Source organism: Python bivittatus, unplaced genomic scaffold, assembly GCF_059951505.1.
Source record: "Python bivittatus isolate LINGU-HERP-01145 unplaced genomic scaffold, Pbiv_v1 ctg000100_np1212, whole genome shotgun sequence".
Classification (NCBI taxonomy): domain Eukaryota; kingdom Metazoa; phylum Chordata; class Lepidosauria; order Squamata; family Pythonidae; genus Python; species Python bivittatus.
Genome location: NW_028277038.1, coordinates 5,782,521 through 5,801,419, shown reverse-complemented (window position 1 = coordinate 5,801,419; position 18,899 = coordinate 5,782,521). Strand labels below are relative to the sequence as shown.

Below are 18,899 nucleotides of genomic sequence, written 5' to 3'. Positions count from 1 at the left end.
TGTTTCAGAACTGGCTCTCGCACCATGACTGAATGCATGGAATCTTGGCCAGGTTCATAAGCCTGCTTTAAACCAAGGTTTGTTATCAGGAATCCTGACTGCTCTGGGCATATTAAACCATAATCCTAGGTTTAGACACCATGCAAAGCTATCCCTCTTTATTTCACTTAATCTTTCCACAAGGATCCTACTCATTTACTGAGTGCAGTCTTCTCCAACCCTTTAAGATTTGTTTAAAAAACCAAGTAAAAGAAATAAGTAAAAAGAAACAAAGCCCCCGAAGGAATTGTAGGATAATTTGCGTGGATGGCTGTGCGGTGAGAACTGCATCTTGATTCACTCTCCTTGGCAAGGTGTGTGATATATTCATTATTTTTGTTTTGTGTTTAAAACCTAAATTAACAGACTTGGTTTCCAAGGAATTGCTGGTGTGTTTTTCTTTGGGAAAAAGACCAATCTAGAAAGGGGAAACTCAGTATGATTAATGCATGATGCATAATCGTATTCTCTTGGGACTAGCGTGTGTGTTTTGGAAGGAGAAAAGGTATCAGACTTAAAGGTGCCCCACTCTCACTGGGGAGAATAAGGTGATAAATCAGAACTATATTTGCCCGGCGATGTGACGGCTGCAAAGCAATTTTAAAAAAAGATCAACTTTTTCATTTCTGATGGTGGTTATTAGTTTGCTTGGCCCAACCAGTCTCTCTCTTTTAAAAAGAAAACAACCCTTTTTGTTTTATTTATTCATTCTGCACTAAGCCACGTGCATCTTAATGACTTCAGCAGAGTCTGTTCGCATTGAAAATGCAGCGGATAAAATGCAAGCGCTAGTCAAACCACTTTGAGGGAATGGGTAGAGAGCATTCCGACGCTGGGGAGAAAAACATCCTTCTACAACCAGGATTTGCTAGCATTTATTCACCTGCATTATTGGCGGCTAGCGTCCGTTCAACCATGCTACGTCATTTACTCCCACTAGTTCATTGTTCAGCCATAGACCAGCAAACTTGTTGCTGGCCACGTTTCACTTTTTTTGAATGGAGAAGCATCATAGTAGGTTAAAAAGCCATTTTTATTCTTCCTTCCTGCCTTCCTGCCTTCCCTCCCTCCCTCCCTCCCTCCCCTGGTTTTTGGGAGGAAATGCTGGTGGGTTTGTTTTTTAAATTATATTAAGCCCATTTCAGGACTTGCTCAATAGCTGGCCTGCGTTTCTTATCTTTAAATGGTAAAGAATTCCACCGCTGATTTTCAGCAGATGTGACCGGGCATGGCAGCGGGGCCCATTAAAAAAAGGGGTGGGTTGCCCGCCCCAATATTAACTCACCCTTTCTTTGTGCAGATGAAAACCCAGAAGATGGGGAACAGGGATTAGTCCACACGAAGCAAGATGGAAAAAGAAATAAAGGAGGCAGAGACGGGAAATGGTTCCAAAGTGTGAATGCAATAAATGCATTAAATACTTGGGATTGTTAGGCAGAGGCATAAGGGAACACTGCCAATGTGCTGATATCCTGGTGTGCTGCTAATATAGTAGCAAAATTCTTTTTAAAAAATTCTACTTAAATGGAGATAGAATTGTGTTCATCTGTCGGAAGCACCATGCCTGAATCTTAACATGCTGAAATGATGTATATTGCTGCAACGTCGTCTTAAACTATGCAAATGACTTTCTTTGCAAACGGCTTTAAAAAGCTAAAGGAATATATTTTTGCAACTTCGTACGCTGACATAAATCCAACAAGAGGCAAAAAAAAAGTGTGCCTGTGTTCTATATTTAAAGGGGGAGACCGAAACTGCCACATTCACCCTGAATGGTATCATCGTTTCAAAATACACAGAACAATTTCTCTTTGTTCAGAAGATATATAACATTAAAAAAAAAAACAGCTTTAAGGTTGTAAATAAATGCTTATGGGATGTAAAGTGTTTGAGGAAGGGAAGAAGTAAGGAGATGGGAAGCAGGGTGTGTGTGTGGAAACAGAGGTCAGTGACAGCATCTCTTGATTAGATTAAGCTTGGAGGATTGTGTAATATTGGGAGTCTGGAAGCAAGTCCAATTCCAACTACGGCTAGCAGGGGCGCTATAGCAAGAGCAGGCAATGTGTCTGGGTCAAGGTTGTCTTCTGTAGAATTGAGGAGGTCATCTGGAGACATCATCTGAAGCAGTGTTTCTCGACCTTGAGAACTTGAAGATGTGTGGACTTCAACTCACTGGCTGGGGAATTCTGGCAGTTGAAGTCCACGCATCTTAAGTTCCCAAGGTTTCAGCCCCCTTTTGTAGAGGCGTTTTGAGGAATGTAAGGGTGGGAATGGGGACAGAAGTCATGTGGGAGGCCAACTCCTTCCATTCCCATTCTTAACAACCCCAAACCCATGAATCAACCAAGAACTACACTGCAGACTTCCTGTGGCAAAATGGCAAATTTCAGCAGTGCATTTTGGGGCCCATTGGCAAGGGGTTCATGGTGGGAATGGAAATGATCTACCTCCTGGTTCCATTCCTATCCTTAGTTGATTGGGGGGTGGGGGGGAAATCCAGAGTTGCTATTGAAAATCAGCCATTTTGACATAAAGTTTCAGTGGTATGATTACCATATGCATGCACTACTGCTTGCCCATAGTTTACTCATCCCACGGCATGTACTGAACTGTTTGCTTCTCTGTTGAGGCAGAAACCTTGTTTTTAGCTTGACACCAGGCTGGATGTAAGCATTTATCTTTGCCCCATGGCAAGAATGTTGCAAAAGTTTAGAAATGGAAGTTGGGAACCTCCTTCCTTAACCTGGTGCCCTTCACCTTGGTTGGAATTTTACTCCTATGATCCACTCCCACCCATCCAGCCAAATAGTTGGGTAATGGGGAAGGGAAGGGGTTCCCAGATACTTAAAACAGGACAGAAAGCTGTGGAGAAAACCAGGAACTTCCAAAAAACAGGAAGAAGGAAGAGATGTGATCAAGGTAAGGGGGCTGGTTAAGTTGGGAAGTTTCAGAGCCAAGATTGAGGGAGTCTGTGGGCCAAAGGTCCTAAACCTTAGCAGGAGTGTAGATGCCAAACATTGGTGAGTGTTAAACCATATTGTGGCTGATTATAATGTATATGTAGTTGTGATGGGCAAAAGGAATAATCTTGAGGAACAGGAGGAAGAGCCGGAACCAAGACAAGGGTCAGATAAAAGAACTCTGAGTCTGGGGCATAAATGTAATTTGAGAAAGCGTCTCAGGCATGACCCTCCCTAGTTCTCACAAAGATAAAGGGAGGGAGGGGGGAAGTGCATTCAGACTTGCAAGGTTCTGTTGCTGTAACCATGCAATAAAAGTAGTATTAGCCTGCATGACTCTGATTTCCTAGTCAGGTCTACCTTGAAGGGCTGACAGTAGTTTAATATATAATATGAACACAGCCCCTGCAGTTTATATCCTATAGCTTATAGCTTGGTATGTTTTGCACATCCAGTCAACTGTGGTTTACTGAATCCAATGTTAAACCATTGCCCAGTATCGTGTGCAAACACAGCTTGGCCTGGTGCAGCCATTCAACCTTGGTGACGTTGTGATATAAGACGGCCTCCAGGATGAAATCCCTGGTAATTCTATTCATCTTTCTTGCATTTCTGCAGGTGGATGTGACTTTTTTTTAATTGACCTTACAGCCTGTGCAGTGATGGAAGACCAAGGGTGATTGCTGATAAAATTAGAGCAATTATTTGAAGAATGCGTTACGCAAAGCAGTTGGCCAGGTTAGGAAAGGAATACTGTAAATAACACAGATCTTTACAGGATGATTGGAATCGCATGGATATGGTCAGTAGAGAGCTGCTTTTTCCTCTTCTGTCCTTTCAAACCCACATTAAGCCTCATTTAGGTCTCCTGAAATGGAGGGAGGGAATCGGGAACTTCAGAATGGTGAGAACCCAAAACCTCAACATGCAGCCAGTAGATAACTGGCAGAGAAGGACAGACTAGAAAGAAGTAGAAAATCCATCTCCTAAAATAGGAATAGCAAACAAGTCTTTGGATGCTCCCTGATGCTTTACAAATAAGCCAGATTTGAACCTCTAATTTATGTTTTGAACCACAGAAATCAGCTATCTGAGATAACCACAGAGGCGGGCTGGAGGGAGAATTACAATGACAAGCTTATTATATTGGTAGCTTAAACTAACAATTATGTTTCCAGGGAACTTTTCAACTAGTACAGCCATGTAGTGTCAGTATCCCCTTTCTTTTTTTAATCAATCGTTTTTAAGGAAAGAAAAAAAGAGCAAATGAACAAGCAGAAGGACAGTTTTTTTTTAATGATGGAGAAATGTAATATCAGTAAGTAGACAAAGGGATTACCGAGATTGTATAGTTAGTGTTCAGTATACCATTGATGAGAAATTAACCGTAACAAAGTACTTTAAATTATTTTAACAATATAAGAAAGGATTTGAATCACTGAACTAAGTGCGAAAATCGCCACTATTTGTTTAAAAATATCAGAACTAAAAACATTATGGGTAACTATTAGTTCCATTTTAGCCAGGAAAAATGCAGAAGGGTTTGAGTTACAGACACTAGCTTATAAATAGCTGAATAAACTGTACTTTTGCTTGTTAGGTTTCAGGTGTGAGCTGATATCTTGAGCCCCCAATGTGTTAACTCAGGCTTGGTTTAAAAAAAATCTTTTTTTTTGTTTTTTTTTACTAAGCCGACCATTGCTCTCATGAGCCTTTTGGTGTATATTCTCCATTCGCTAACAGAACAAAACGCTGGAAAATTCTTGTTCTGCTGTGTGTAAAAACATCCCATGATCACTTAAAAAAAATTGTTCTGCAGCAGGTTATTTTTCTACCCAGCACAGAGAGGGGGGTTGAGGAAAGCTTGCATATTATAAAAATTGCAACTAGGGATTGGCTCAATTTATCGGTGGCTGGCGAAATGGTTTACTGCCATAAATAATAAGTGAATCTCCTGAGCAAATGATACATTCTCATTCTGGGATCCAGCTCAATAAACCAAGATTTGTTTGAGGAATTGACTTTCCATGCGGGAAGGCTGAAAGCTGATAAGTGCGAGCCATCTATCGGCAGCTTTGTAATATTGTCCGTGAAAGCTTGAGGTGCTCGGAGAAGTCCTCTCCTGCTTCCTTCTTCCTCTGCTTGAGTTTGTGATGGGCTAATCGCATCTGCTTGCTTGCTTGGAAAACCTGTTTTCCAAGTTTCCATGCTGCATGTGCCAAGACTGTACTTGCTCTTTCTTCCATTAAAGCCAATTCTTTGCTTTGGGCTGGCATAGCTTCCTCTTGCTATAATCTTGCTTGCCCCACCACGGCCCCCATCTGCAGTCCAAAAGTGGCCAAGACAGTTGGTGAAAAAGAGAAAGCGCATTTGGACTTACCGTTCCACTGAAAACAATCAGCGTTTAAGTTGAGCCTTTACAATATTTAAGCTCAACAAACATTGGGGAGTTAGTTAATTTTTCTGTGCAGGTTCTATGACACCAAAGATGGATGTCTAGTTCATATCACTGCATATATTTCACTAATTAACTTTGCATTTGGTCAGGGCTGAGAAGTTATTATGCACATCTATACAGATAATTATATTCAGTAGATGGACTTATTTTTTTTCCTACAGCATGTTCTTCCTTCAGTAAAAATTGGGTGGTTTGTGGGTTTGGCTCCCCCCCCCCTTAATTCTATAGGTATATGTTGGAATGGATTCCTATTTGTGGTATTTTAACTTTTTTTTAAATCTAATTGGCTTTTGGATACAGGTGGTGATTATCCCAGGAGGCTGAAAGTAGCAGACATAGCTTTTACAATGAGGAGATGTGATTGGAATATACCATGGGATTGTTCAGTGGAATATATACAAAAAGATTAATAACCAATCGATGTAGTTGGTGCAAGAAACTGTACTAATTTCAGTATGGGGGACCCATCTTGGATTGCGGATTGAGGTGTCAGGAGGGGAATAATCAGATTCTTATTGGATAAATGGAATTTCCTTTTTTTAAAAAAAATCTTTGAAGGCAGAAGAACACCAGTAGAGCTGCTATAGGGCAATTCCATGTCTACCCCCTGCCTTCCAGCAGAAGACTTCCCTGACCAGATCTTGCTCTTAGTTGCTAATTTCAAAAATGTTTTTTTTAATTAATTAAAAGCTGATTAGTATGAGTAAACATACAAAAATGTTCTTCTGCGCTGTGGTTGTCTCCTCCCTTCTGTTAGCTAGCCTTTTAAGAGTGTCTCTATTGCAGAAATTTCCTTTGATTAATTTTATGAAAGAAAACAGTGTGCTGATTTCTGAACAGAGGGGGAAAGTCTTGCTGGGTTGCAGATTGTACCAAAATAGAGCTTAATCAAAGATTTGAGTTGAGTTTTGCAAGGAGAACTCTTTTTTTTTTCTATTTTTATCTTTTAGCACCACTAAGGGAGATGTAATTTACTATTACGGAAACAAAGGAGACCCAGAACCTGTCTTCCTAAATCCCGGTGGGTTATATCAGAAAACAATGGGTACTTAATTTATTTAAAGCAGTGATCTGGCTGCGTACCTGCTTGTGTGTTTTGCCATGATAATAGAAATGAAGACAAAGGTGCTGAAGCTTGAAGGGGAATGTTATGCCTTGAGAGATTCAGAGGTGGACCAGCTACTACTTCTAGACTTTTGACTAAAATCTGGAAACTTCTATTTCTAACGCTCAGTTTGTTAACGTCGGTCCTTAAGTTTCAATATGGCATGCAAGTCGGGAGACTCGTTAGCATAGTCGTTGATGGCTTTTCTGTATGCGAATTATGAGAGTTGTGGGTTCAACACATCTGGAGAACAACCAGTTGGGGAAAGCATATTAGCCACTATTGGGGTAAATGGCTCCAGTGGGTCCTCCTTTGGTATAAATTTGTTTTATATTTTCGACATTTAAAAAAAAAAACATAAAACAATAAATTCAGGATTAATTGAGAGCTACCTTCTACAATTCCGGACGAGGTGATGCTATCTTTTCAAGAGAAGCTGAGTGTTCTCGCTTGTGACGTCCTGTGCTTTACAGGGACATTAAAAGAAGAGTGGTCAATTATGCACACCCCCAGCACACCACAGTAGTGCAAAAATGGGGAATCCAAAGGATCTAGCAGTGCTGACCTTGGGCTTTCCACTTCACATTCTCTGTGAAGTGAGGTCTTGACTGGGAGAAGAGCTGATGCTGAACAGTTGACATTATTTGCACAGCTCATGCTTATTTATTTATTTATTTTGGACTATGGTCCAGAAATCCAGGGGGATACTAGAGAAAAAGAGAAATACAAAAGAGAAATTGGCTGTCAGACCCCTGGATGCTGGTAACTGTCAAGGAACCTCTTTGCAGTTGGAAAAGATAAAGAGCAATTGATAAACAGTGTTGTAGTCTATTCTCTAAAACACAGAAGAAATTTAGTCTCATTCACCAAGACTGTCCACTAAGCTATAGAGTGGCAGTTAGCAATGTAGCACATACACTACCTCTTGATGGCATCTGTGAAACTCCAAAATTAAATGGATTTATTTATTTTAATAATAAGCCCAAACCTCACCTGATTGCAAAATCAGGTGAAATTTTGGGGTCCTTTCCAAAGAACGTGCAAGACTTCAGGCAAGAATCTGAAATCTTGCTCAACTTCCCTTGAAATTTTGGCCTTGGAAATAAATTTCTCGGGTCAGATTATCTAAAATGGCAATATCTTAATAATTAAATTACAATTTAGAATTAGCCTTTTATAATTAAGCTTTCTAGCAGTGTATGCTCCTACCTGCCCTGGTCTTGGGTTAAAGCTTCCAGTGCCTATTCAACCATGGGTTTATCTTACCTGTTGCATTAAGGAGATACATAGGAACAATGGTACCAGTGGGATGAAAAACTCAGGACTTTGTGCACTACGGGCGAGTGCTGGGTGCTGGCAGAACTGAATGCCCACCGGATGCAAAGAAGGAGATTAAATGGACAGTCCTGAGTTCGAGCCCTTTCTGCCTGCATATCTTTGCTCTGGTTGATGGACGTTGTTCTGTAGTCCAGTGACACATTGTAGAGAGTAAAGAGGAAGATCTTGATGGAGAGAGGGAAGATCCATGAACAAGGCAAGTAGATAAACCTGGTTTAAGCCCTGATGAGGAGGGAGGGAGGGTTACAAAGACATCTCAGACAGTCACCCCCTCCAATTCACATGAACGTAAAAGAGGGAGGAGGGGAAGCACATTCAACCTTGCAAGATTCTGTTACTATAGCCAACCTTAATAAAAGTAGTTTTAGACCTACGTGTAGTCTGCTTCTTGGTCTGGCCTACCCTGAAGGGTTGACACACATGAGGACCCAGTGGCATATTCAGGCGTTCATGGGTGGGGGAGAGCAAGTGACCTAAGCATGATGGCATTGTAACACAAACCACAGTATTGCACACACAACTCAAAAGGGGAGAGCTTGCATTGTGAGGAATGCTATTGTCTTTCGGCAACACGGCTTCTCCCACTGTATATATTTGGGGCCTCCGTGAAAACAACTAATGAAACAAACCAGGGAATTCTTTGATAAAGCAGTGATAAATCCCTTGCTGGGTAAAATGGCTACGAATGCACTATTAGCATTTTCCATTTACATTATTTTTCTCCTAGCAAACTGACTCTTACAATACTGTGGCACTTTGACTTGTCGTCACAGCTTTTATTTCACAGCTTATCTGTGGCAAAAGCTGTAATTGAGTTTCCTGTATTTTTCATGAGTGGAAGACATACAGACCTTCATGCATTGCTGAACCAGACCACCACCACCCCCTCACTATTCGCCACGTTGGCAGAGGATTTAAATTCAGCAACATCTGGAGATCAGTAGGTTCCCCATCCCTGCAAGCTTATCTTGGGATTTGGGCAACTTATTTCTTGATTTGTTTGGTTTGATTTGCACCTCTCAGCTCAGAGCTGACCGCTAAAAATAAATTTTAAAAAAATGTTAAAATCTGCTAAAACAATGCCATTCAAACTGGAACAGACTAGCTAAAGAGGTAGGTTTTAAGCAGAGAAAGTGGACGGCCAGGTGTAAATTGAATTGGACCTAATCATCAAATCAGACCTGATTTTGTTCAGTCCAGTTTGGGTTCTTAAAACACCTTGGTACCAATCAGTTTGGATGCATTTGACTGTATTTGAGGAATCAGATCAATTTGCACAGCCCTAAGAACCAGTCCCACAGATAACCAGGCCCTAAGCTGCACAGAGTTTTAAAGACCACATCCCACATCTTAAATTGTGCCTAAAAACACATTGGTGACCACTGCAGATCTTGTCAGACAAGTGTACTGTACTCTCTGAATTAGGAGTCAGCACTGTTTTGGTCCAAGAGAAACTTCGGGGAACCCTACATAATAGTCAAACCAGGATGTTACCAAAGTACAGGCAGTTGTAACCAGACCTGACTAGCTTACAAAAGATCACTGCTGGAGCACTAGACATAATTGTGCAAATGCCCTGTCTGCCTGAAACTAAACTCAGTGGGACCTCTCAGTAACATGACTGCCACTGCAAGTAATTGAACGGTGGTGGAAGGAATCCCTGTAAGACAGAAATTATTCTGAAGTGATCTGCTTAAACCATAGAATTGTATGTATAATGTACCTGTAAGATTTGCCCCAATTAATGCAGATTCATGTAGTTTCAAATGAAGAAAATAGTTCAGTCATCACAGTTTGGGGTGAGATTAACCTGGCTTTGATCTTCATTCTACGGCCAACTCTGGCTTTAAGGTTGAATCCAGGTGTAGCCATCATGCATGCATTATGTAAAATGGCAGTGGTAATGCGCACAGAGGGTTGGGCTGAGACAAACAATTTTTCCAGTTTCTGTGTTTCTACACAAATGTAGGGAGCTCATTTTTTGTGCATGTTATAATTGTCACCAGGGGAAGCAGCTGTGGGCAGGTTCTTGTTTTGTTGGAAAATGCCTGAATGTAGATTTCATCTCACCACACAGGGGTATACGGCTTGAGCAATTCTTTGTTGGATACACCATGGAAGAAGCTCCAGTATGGAAAGCAGCTTTTTACAGATGTCATCAAGCACAGTCAGAACCTCAAGAAGGAAGATCTGGTGCAGGAGCTCATTAAAATGATGAATAACCAGGACCCGTAAGGCTCCATGTCTTCTCTTGCTTTGCTTAAAACCATTATCTGGGTGACTGCAGATGTCCAACAATCAGGGATATTGGGAGTTGTAGACCATCAACATCTGGAGAGTCATAACTTCCCCTGCCTTGACTGACAAACTTAGTCTAGGGTTGCTGGTGGCATTGTTCCCATCAAGAATCCAGGACATTTAGCACCCAATGTATGTATTTGCTACAGACTGAGCCATCTTATCTTGGCCAGGTTCACATAAGAAGGTTCCGTGTCATCCATCAAAGTGGTATTTACTACTATTATGAGCTCAAGGAGCTTAGAGAACTGGCCTGGTCCATGGCACACCATTTAAATAGGGAGACTGGAATGGTTTGTGATCATCAGTGTGGATAGGAGCTTCCTGCCCCTCTGCATGAGCACCCGTCCATAGACCTGCTTGCGTTTTGGACTCTTCCTTTGAGAGCAATGTACTGGGGTCTCCAGTGAACAACTTCACTTCAGGAATACTACTAAACCACCCGCAAATACCCATCTAAGCACAGAAAGTGGGGAATTTCAGTTATATGATCTCTGATTTAGCTTCTTTCTGTCCAGTCAGCTGCCAGACCCTGCAATGGAGGATCAGGGAAAGGATTACGTCCTCCCATTCCTAAACAAGTACGCAGCTCTCTGCGTTCGTTGCCCAGATTACGGAACCAGGTAAGAGAAAGACCTGGTGGTTTGGATTATTTGGTGTGGAGGCGGAGAAGCTGTGACTGAATGCAGCCCTTCCAAACTACTACTTTGTGCTAAGGGGAGGTCCCCCAAGATTCTGCTGCTGAAACTCTGTGGCAGACTCCAGATAAGGATGGTACACTTTTCTGCCATTCTTTTTTTTTTTTTTTTTTAACAGCAAATCAGTGAATATGCATAATCCTCATGTATCAGTACATAGCTACTCTCCTTTAAAAAGGAAGAAACACCATCAAGGCCCCCAACACAGGAAGAAACAGCCACCCCCCCTAATTAAATTGCTGCTCCCAGACAGAAAAGCATTGCTTGCTCCAGATTTATTGGGATCTCTGCAAAGGGATTGATGACGCTGACACTTCAATAAACGTATTTTCAGCCTCAGATTTTGCGATACGGATAGGCAGTTGCTGCACTACATCAGAGCACGAAGAAGAGTTTGGTGACACCTGACAAGAGTCAGATTTGTTGCACTGAGGCCTCCCACAACAAAGCGAATTTCCAAGTTTGGGAAAGGCGCTTTTAATTCTGCTGCAGACGCACCCAGAAAACATGGTGATTTCTATTGATCACTGTTATAATTTATTGATTACAGTTATTTATATTCTGCCTTTTAGGGTAAATATTCTCCCAAGCAGCTTACAAGCAAGATAAGTCATTGTAAATCAAAACACAGTATTATTTAGAAGCAAAGAGACAAACTGTTGCTTTGGCTTATCTGCCTTCTGTTCCAGGAGGGCGTCATTAATCTTGGATACGGCCTGATATAAAGACACGAACAAGGACAAAGTTGAGCTGGAAATTGATTTTGGGGGCGGATGGAGGTGCCAGTGAAAAAGTGATTGGGCAGCCACCCCTGCAGGGAATTTTGCACCCATCTTTTTAGGTAGAGAATAGCAATCTTTAGCGCACAGCAGTTTTCTGATGATGGAACTGGCACCAGTTCTGAAGGAAAGCGGAGATTGTAAAGCTGAGTTAATATAAAGCAGTAGGGGATATCCCTTGTGTTAACTCAACTGCTGCCAGGTAGAATTTATTGCTAAGATGGCTAGAACAGGAGAATTTTCCCCTTGACTTTAATCTTTCCTCTTTGTGGAAGTGGTTGATTGTGGCAGCAGTGGTGGTATAGTCTGTTTCTGTATTAAAAATTAGCACTTTGCACCCAAATAATCCGCAGTGAAGTCTTGCCAAAGGTCTTGAATTCTACTGTGTAAAACAAAGAGACAGAATCCAAGTTGCCCATTTTTTTCAATCCCATATTCAATTTTCCCTTCCTCTAATTTCTTTCTTTTTTTGCTACGTGATGGAGGGAGTAGACAGATGAATGAAGAATTAGGAACCCTGGCGACGATTACATGAGAACTACATTAATCTTCCTTGAAATAAATCATCTCCCTCTGGCTTTCCATAGAGCAAACGCTGACTGTTTAGGAGAGCATCTCGAAATTATTAATAATGCTCAGGGTGGTTTTGAACCCAAATGCATGATTTATATTCTTTTAGCTTTTATAATGTGATTGCTATTGTTGCATTATTGTTATGTGTATGTTTTTATCTCTTGCTGTTGACTGCTTTGAGTCCTAAGAGCAGAGCACAATACCTATGCCGATAAATAAATCTCCCCCCTTTTCAGAGCGAACACAGTCATTCTCATCGATGGGGAAGGACACGTCACGTTCACCGAACGCACCATGCTGAATGCTGATATTGACCAGTGGAAGACCAGCACTTACCAATTTAAGCTGCAGATATAACTGTTTTCCTTCCGAACGAATTGGAAAGATAAAGTAAAGGGAAGAAAATGAACTGCTGAACTGTCAGGGCTGGGGGAAGAATCCAGTAAGCATCTAAACAGAGCAGATACTTTTTAACATTGCCTAGAACACTGTAGCATTTGTGGGGGGAAACCCCAAACAAAACTTTTTTTTTTTTTGGCAGAAAACCCAGAACAGAGCAATTTGAATAGGAAAGCAAGCCCTATCTAAAAAACAGGCTCTCTTTTGCACAAAGGGATCTGTTGTTGATCTTGGGGGGCGGGGGGGGGAAATTGCATACCTGCTTAAGCAAAAATCTCCAATGATTTAACTTGTTAATGAGAAATGCAGAGAGCTTTGGTTAATCATGTATGGTACACTTCTGTTTTTCTGACCTTCCTTTGACCGAGGAAAGCAAAATGATGAAATCATAGGGCAAATCTTTAAAAAAAAAAAAGAAGTCATAATTCAGTATTGGTGATGCTGTGCTACCTTTTAATAGAGCAGCATTAGCTGCTTGTAAGCTTTTGTGATTGTATCGAATTTGTGGGGTGTTTTTTTTTGCAGAAGGGCCTGTAAGAATAGGAAGAATTCTGTGGGCTCCCAGTTATTGGGCCTATGGAGAATCCTTAAAATCAGAGGATTATTTCTGCCTTCCTTTGATGGCAACATAACAAAACCTGGTGTGAAGCACGACTGTCTTTTAATTAGTACTGCCTCTTTAAAACTGCTGAAAAGAATTGATCAACGATCCATCTTGATCTCAACTCGTTGGTCAAGAATCTTGTTTGCTCAGAATTCCTTGGGGTTTCTTTTAAGACTTCCTTTAGAGATCAAGCAGTGTCCTTTCTGGATTCTAAGGCAGGAAAAGGGGGGGAAACATGTAAAGGGGTATGGCTGGAAATCTCTGATTCCCATTTTAGTGAAACAAAACTTTGCTGTTTTGGGGGTGTGAATATGTGTAGATTTTGGTGTGGCAACCTGGGCACTTAGCTATGGAAACTGCAGCCGTGTCATTCTTGTGCCCTTTGGGAGGCTGATGGTAACGCTTGTCTCTTTTTCAGACTAAATTCTCGCTTGAGTGATATGATGCCCCAAAAGGAACTTTAGGTTCTGGTTTTATGTCCACCTACCTGGGAATAAATCTTGTTGAAGTCAATCAGGCTTCCTTCCAAGTAGCTATGTACATGATTGCATTGTTCTTTTCTTCAACGCAAGGGTCACAATTCATAATTGTACCCACCAGAAGCCACTTTGTCCTCTAGACAACTAGAGAATCAAGCACGGCTCAGTCGCTTTAATTGCACACATTTTAGGCTGCAGACCCAGGGCCCGTTTTCTCTGAAGTCAGTCTTGTTGATCTCAGGAGGACTTCTGAACCAATACGTTCAAGGTTACACCGTTAGTTTTGCATCTCGAATGAGGCTGTACCCAGCCGTGCAGCAAGAGTGCCCGAAAAGCTGGCGAGCGAGGCGGCTCGTGCGGAAAATGAACACACCATGGTGAGATTATGCAGCAGCATTGCCAATTTAACTTGAGAATGTACTGCCTGTGGTTTAATATGCTCCCTTGCAGCTGTGGAGAGCTTAAAGTAATTCCTTGAATGTTAGATTGCTTCCCAGTTGTCAGCCCGCAGCCTGGAGGAGGCGCTTGAGTCAAGAAACATTAAAATCCAAGCCAATTTTTCTCCAGTTAAGCCCCATGGGTGAGGCAGGTTACTTAAAAATGGATTGCCAGAGCTTTATTCCCCTGTCTGCTCTGCTCTCTCTCACGCAGTATATTCTTTCCACGTTAGCATTCCACAAATTGCTGAAACCACCGAGGTTTTTGCCTTCCTTTACGGTTCTTGAAGATTTAATCAGGGGCTTAGCTTCTGTCTTCGGGGCTCTGGTAGCACCCGGGGAAAAGGGTTCTCATAGTATAATATGATGGGAAATTAGGATTAAGGTGGCAGCCTACCAGGCATGGCAGCCCTCCAATTTCAAAGCACATTAGAATATTCAGGGGCCAAATTCTGTTTTACGACTGTGTAGAAAATGGCTGTAAATCCAAAGGATGGCCGTGAGTTCAAGAAAAATGGTAATTGTGAGGTAGGCCCCCATATTAGATTTGCCACAGAAAGTTTTGGTGATGTACCAGTGCTTGCTGTAATAGCCACATCGAGCAGGAGCCTTGGATACAGATGTGAATGTCCTTAACCTCCCCCAAGTGTACATCCTTTAATATGAGACTGTCCCCTCTTAGAGTTGTATAGGTGTCACTTAAAAGAGCCCTCCATTTTTCAGTGATGGGCTCCACATCGCAGGCTTACTTTGAGAAGTTCATCCATTCTCGGTTCTTATCAGTAGAATCCCCAGCTAGGAAATGATTGATTGAGGATGGACTCTCAAGAAAATAAGCATCACTTGAGACTGGATTTGAATCGTTGGGCTGTTTGGTTCCCCACATTGCCCTTCACGAGAAGAAGGGCAGATGTGAAGATTTTCATCTTGGCAACCCGTGAAGTTGTAGAAAATTAGCCGTTCTACCTGATCAAGTCATCGTTTTCCTGTTAGGGTATTTCCCTCTCTCTATATATAAAAGGAATGTCCCATGTAATGAATTACCGGTGGTCTTTCTGAATATTTTTAATTGTTTGGAATGCCGTATGCCCTTGCCAGCATGGGATAAAAGCATTGCAGTTGGCTTTTAGTAACCTGATGTCATTACCTTTTTCGTGCTTCCCACATTTAGCTTTAAGTGACAACTTGTATGTTGGTACAACATGAGCTTGTTTGATCAATTGTTTTAAAATGTATAATTTATATATCTAAAATACTGCCAAAGAATTCTTCATGCAGCTCAGATGTGATGTTCCTTTTAAATTATTAAAGAATTGAGCCTCAGGCACACACTCCAGATGAAAACGAAAGAGGTCGTAATAGCATCACAGATACAGGCAAGGGAAAAGCAATATCATCGGGGAGGGGGGTCTCTCTCTCTTTTTTTTAGTGTAGTGAGGACAGGTGAAAGAGCAAAACTGAAACTGGAAAAATGAAAAAAGCATATACAATCATGCATGGTTGAGATTTGATCCTCCTTTCCTTGTAAGCCTTTAAAACAACTTTGATACTGTAAATTATTATCTCTTGAGACAAACATGTCTTACAAAAAACACACAGGTCTGAATATAACATACAACCATCATCGTCTCTAAGTCTTCAGTGTTAACATGTCTTTGACTCACCCTGCTTTAAATTCTTGAAAAGCAGAGAGCCAACGAGCCACGATAGCCAACACACCCTTTCCCAGCTGGATACTGTTCAGATGTTTTGGAATGATGATAAACTTCACTGGCCCACTTGAACTGGGAAATTAGAGACACTTAAATCATGCCTTAAATTAAAATCACACTGAAGTTCTAAATATCTGCCTTCCATAACTGAGGAGGAGAAATCACTGATTGAATGGGTTGCTTAATTAATTCTTTCTTGCCCCCCTCTCCATCAAAATATTTTTGCTGCTATTACTAAGGAATGTTCCAGATATTCTCTTTTTGATTCTGAACATATAGGTAAGGAAGCAGTGAGAAGCCAAATACAAGCACAACTCGTCTGATTTATTAGATACTTGCAGTTGAGCACACACATGATAGTAAAGCTCTTTGCCTAAATCTAAGGCTGGCTTTCAGTTGATGGTTTTTGAAAAACAAGCCATCTTTCAACATTTGCTGGCCACTTCCATGTATATTATTTAAGAACTAGTGGGAAAATGGCTGGGTTCTTACATCAGCTAAGTCATAGTTTGTGTAAGCATGATTTGTTGAATAAACCATAGAGGGAATCACATGCTTTTCTAAGCCATAAACTCTGGTTTACAAGCCAGAATGGCTGAGTGCACCCAATGTGCTAAGTAAAACCAGACAATGATTAGTGTGATGGGTGAATCTGATCTGCCATCTAACCTAGCATTAACGGTAAGTGGGAAGCTGTTGAGACCCAAACCATGGCTTGACCCAAAAGGATGTAACTGTATACCATTCCAAAGCATGGGTTGTAAATAAAAGTCTCGATGCTACCTCACATTCAGAAACCCAGCCAAATAAAATCTCTGCTTTATGTTCAAATGCTTCAATTCTAAGCCAGCCTTCACGAGAACTAGTTCTTGAAGGCAACAGAGGGTTTTTACATGAGGGACAATTCAGATGTTTTAGGGGACACCACCAAAACCCGCCATCTGATATGGTTCACTCAAGCACAAACCACAGGTCGGAGTTGCGTTGCGTGATGTAATCTGATGGGTCTTCAGTGCCAATTGCAATTTGTTTAGGGGCATTGAAAATGGCACGCCCGGAAATTGTAGCAGGGAAAAATGTTTGCAATTATTTTTGTACTGTATTTAAAAACTGAAGCAGACTTCGGGGTGCCCGTTAGCGTGGCTTTTGGGGAACTTGCTAAAAGGATAGTTTGGCCCTTGTACACTGAAATTAAGGAGTTGCTTTGGGTCACTGAAATATGACTTTTTAAAAAAAATTCCATTCTCTTTTAAAGCTTGTTTTATATCGTCACGTACACCTGTGTGCAAACGCGATCGATAAATAAACTAATTGATACTTTCTGCTGATGCAGTAATTTGTCTGAAAGGCTATTTGATAGATCTGAACTTTCCCCACCATCGAATGAAGCCCGTTTGCCACCCATCCTTCAGTTGACATGAAGCTATACATCAGCATGGAATCTGTTAGCCGTCTTTCAAACCGGCCCACTGTAGCAAAAAAAGACTGTCCGGTCCATGAACAGCTACGAACTATTTTGCTGTGTCTTAAACGGTGGTGTAATGTGGTGCTTGGTTCATTGGAATGCAGACCGTGCCTCTAGGTTTTACTTAAACTACATTTAATCTCGACTTGCATCAACAACATAATGCTGTCTTTTCGTTACCAAGATTTAAGATTTGGGGGCGGGAAGGGGGTTTAAATCGCAATTATTTATTTACTTATTTATGGCATTCTGTTGCAAGCCACTTGTATGTTATAGGCATATGCCCCCCCAAGGTAACATTAAAACCATTTATAAACCAAAATGAGCACAATGCCTCTGTGTTTAAAGGGCTGCTGGAGAGACCGCTGCAGAAAAATATCGATGCCCGTTCCTCCAGGAGTGAAGCTATTTTTAATAAAGCAAAATAAACAAGCTGTTCCCTCGCCTTATAATGCGGTTAAGAAGCCAGATCACTCTTGTAAATGCATGCTTGGTTATTGCTGTTCAGCATGCAGCTGGTCCCTGGGCCATGATGGATACAGCTTCCTTCATATCCAGTGGTGGAGACTGTTAGACACCATCATTAATCTACTGAGGAGGCACAGCCTTTGAAAATAAGAACAAAAAATAGGTCCTACCTGGGGAGGAAATGGGCTCCTTGTCAAAATCAAACTGATTAGGTATTTATATTTATTTGCATAGCCGCCCATCTCACACAAAGCGACTCTCGGCTTTCTCATCCATCACCTCTTATTTTGGTTCTAGTGTATTAGAAGATACCTCTGGACCCGTTGCTTTGCTTCTTTTTCCTGGGTATTTTCTTGCCATAACGAATTTCTTCCTCCTTCAGTGGTCTTCCAAGAAACAAGGATGATCAAGCGTGCTACGAGATCAGGACTTTGGGTTCTTCCTATCCTAAAAAGATTTCCATTCCAGTGGTTTCTAGAACTTGGTAGCTTTAAGAACCTGGGCCTGCCCAGATGTATCTGGTTTCATCTTTCATTTTTCTTTTTGTAGCCTGCTCTTTATAAGCTGGTGGACAGCTACTGTCTTGTTCACCAGAGACTGATTACTGAAGGATGGAGTAAAATGTTTTTAATAAACATTTCTCCTGCATTCTGGGCCTGGTGGAGATGACAAACGTCTTGAGAGGAGCACATGACATTGAGCTAGAAATCACTTGAAAACTCGGGAAGCAACCAAATTGCTCTCTTATTTGGGATTTTTATTTGTCTCTAGCCAGGTTCTGATAAATAACTTTCCATCCATACAGCTGTTGGCCTCGCCCATCTTCCTACTATTGGTTCCTAGCCATGGTCACATAAACCTCCTCATATTGCTCTGTGCCAGTGGTCAACCCCAGCTGCTTCTCCTTGTGCTGTCTCTGCTCCCTCCAACCAACCAGTGGAAAGTTCTCCATCCCTTTTTGCTGGAAATGGGATTTGGTGGGAGATTCCACCAAAGGAAAGAAAGTCCCAGGGAAGCATTGCAAGATCGTTGAGCTAACCTTTCATTGCAGTTAACCAGCTTGGCTTTCCAAGCCCACCAGCATCCT

The 18,899-nt window shown here is 41.5% G+C and overlaps 1 protein-coding gene across 3 annotated transcripts in view; it reads left to right on the top strand.

Annotated features, from left to right (window-relative positions):
* Window positions 1-17,199, top strand: part of TANGO2 (transport and golgi organization 2 homolog) — a 46,642-nt gene extending 29,443 nt beyond the window's left edge. For all 3 annotated transcript variants that reach the window (XM_088135354.1, XM_088135353.1, XM_088135355.1), the window contains 4 exons: window positions 6,408-6,478; window positions 9,978-10,131; window positions 10,717-10,821; window positions 12,485-17,199. In XM_088135354.1, the coding sequence (XP_087991480.1) occupies window positions 6,408-6,478; window positions 9,978-10,131; window positions 10,717-10,821; window positions 12,485-12,605 (451 nt within the window). In that variant the 3' untranslated portion in view covers window positions 12,606-17,199. The remainder of the gene's footprint in view (window positions 1-6,407; window positions 6,479-9,977; window positions 10,132-10,716; window positions 10,822-12,484) is intronic.
* The last annotated feature ends 1,700 nt before the right edge of the window (window positions 17,200-18,899 follow it).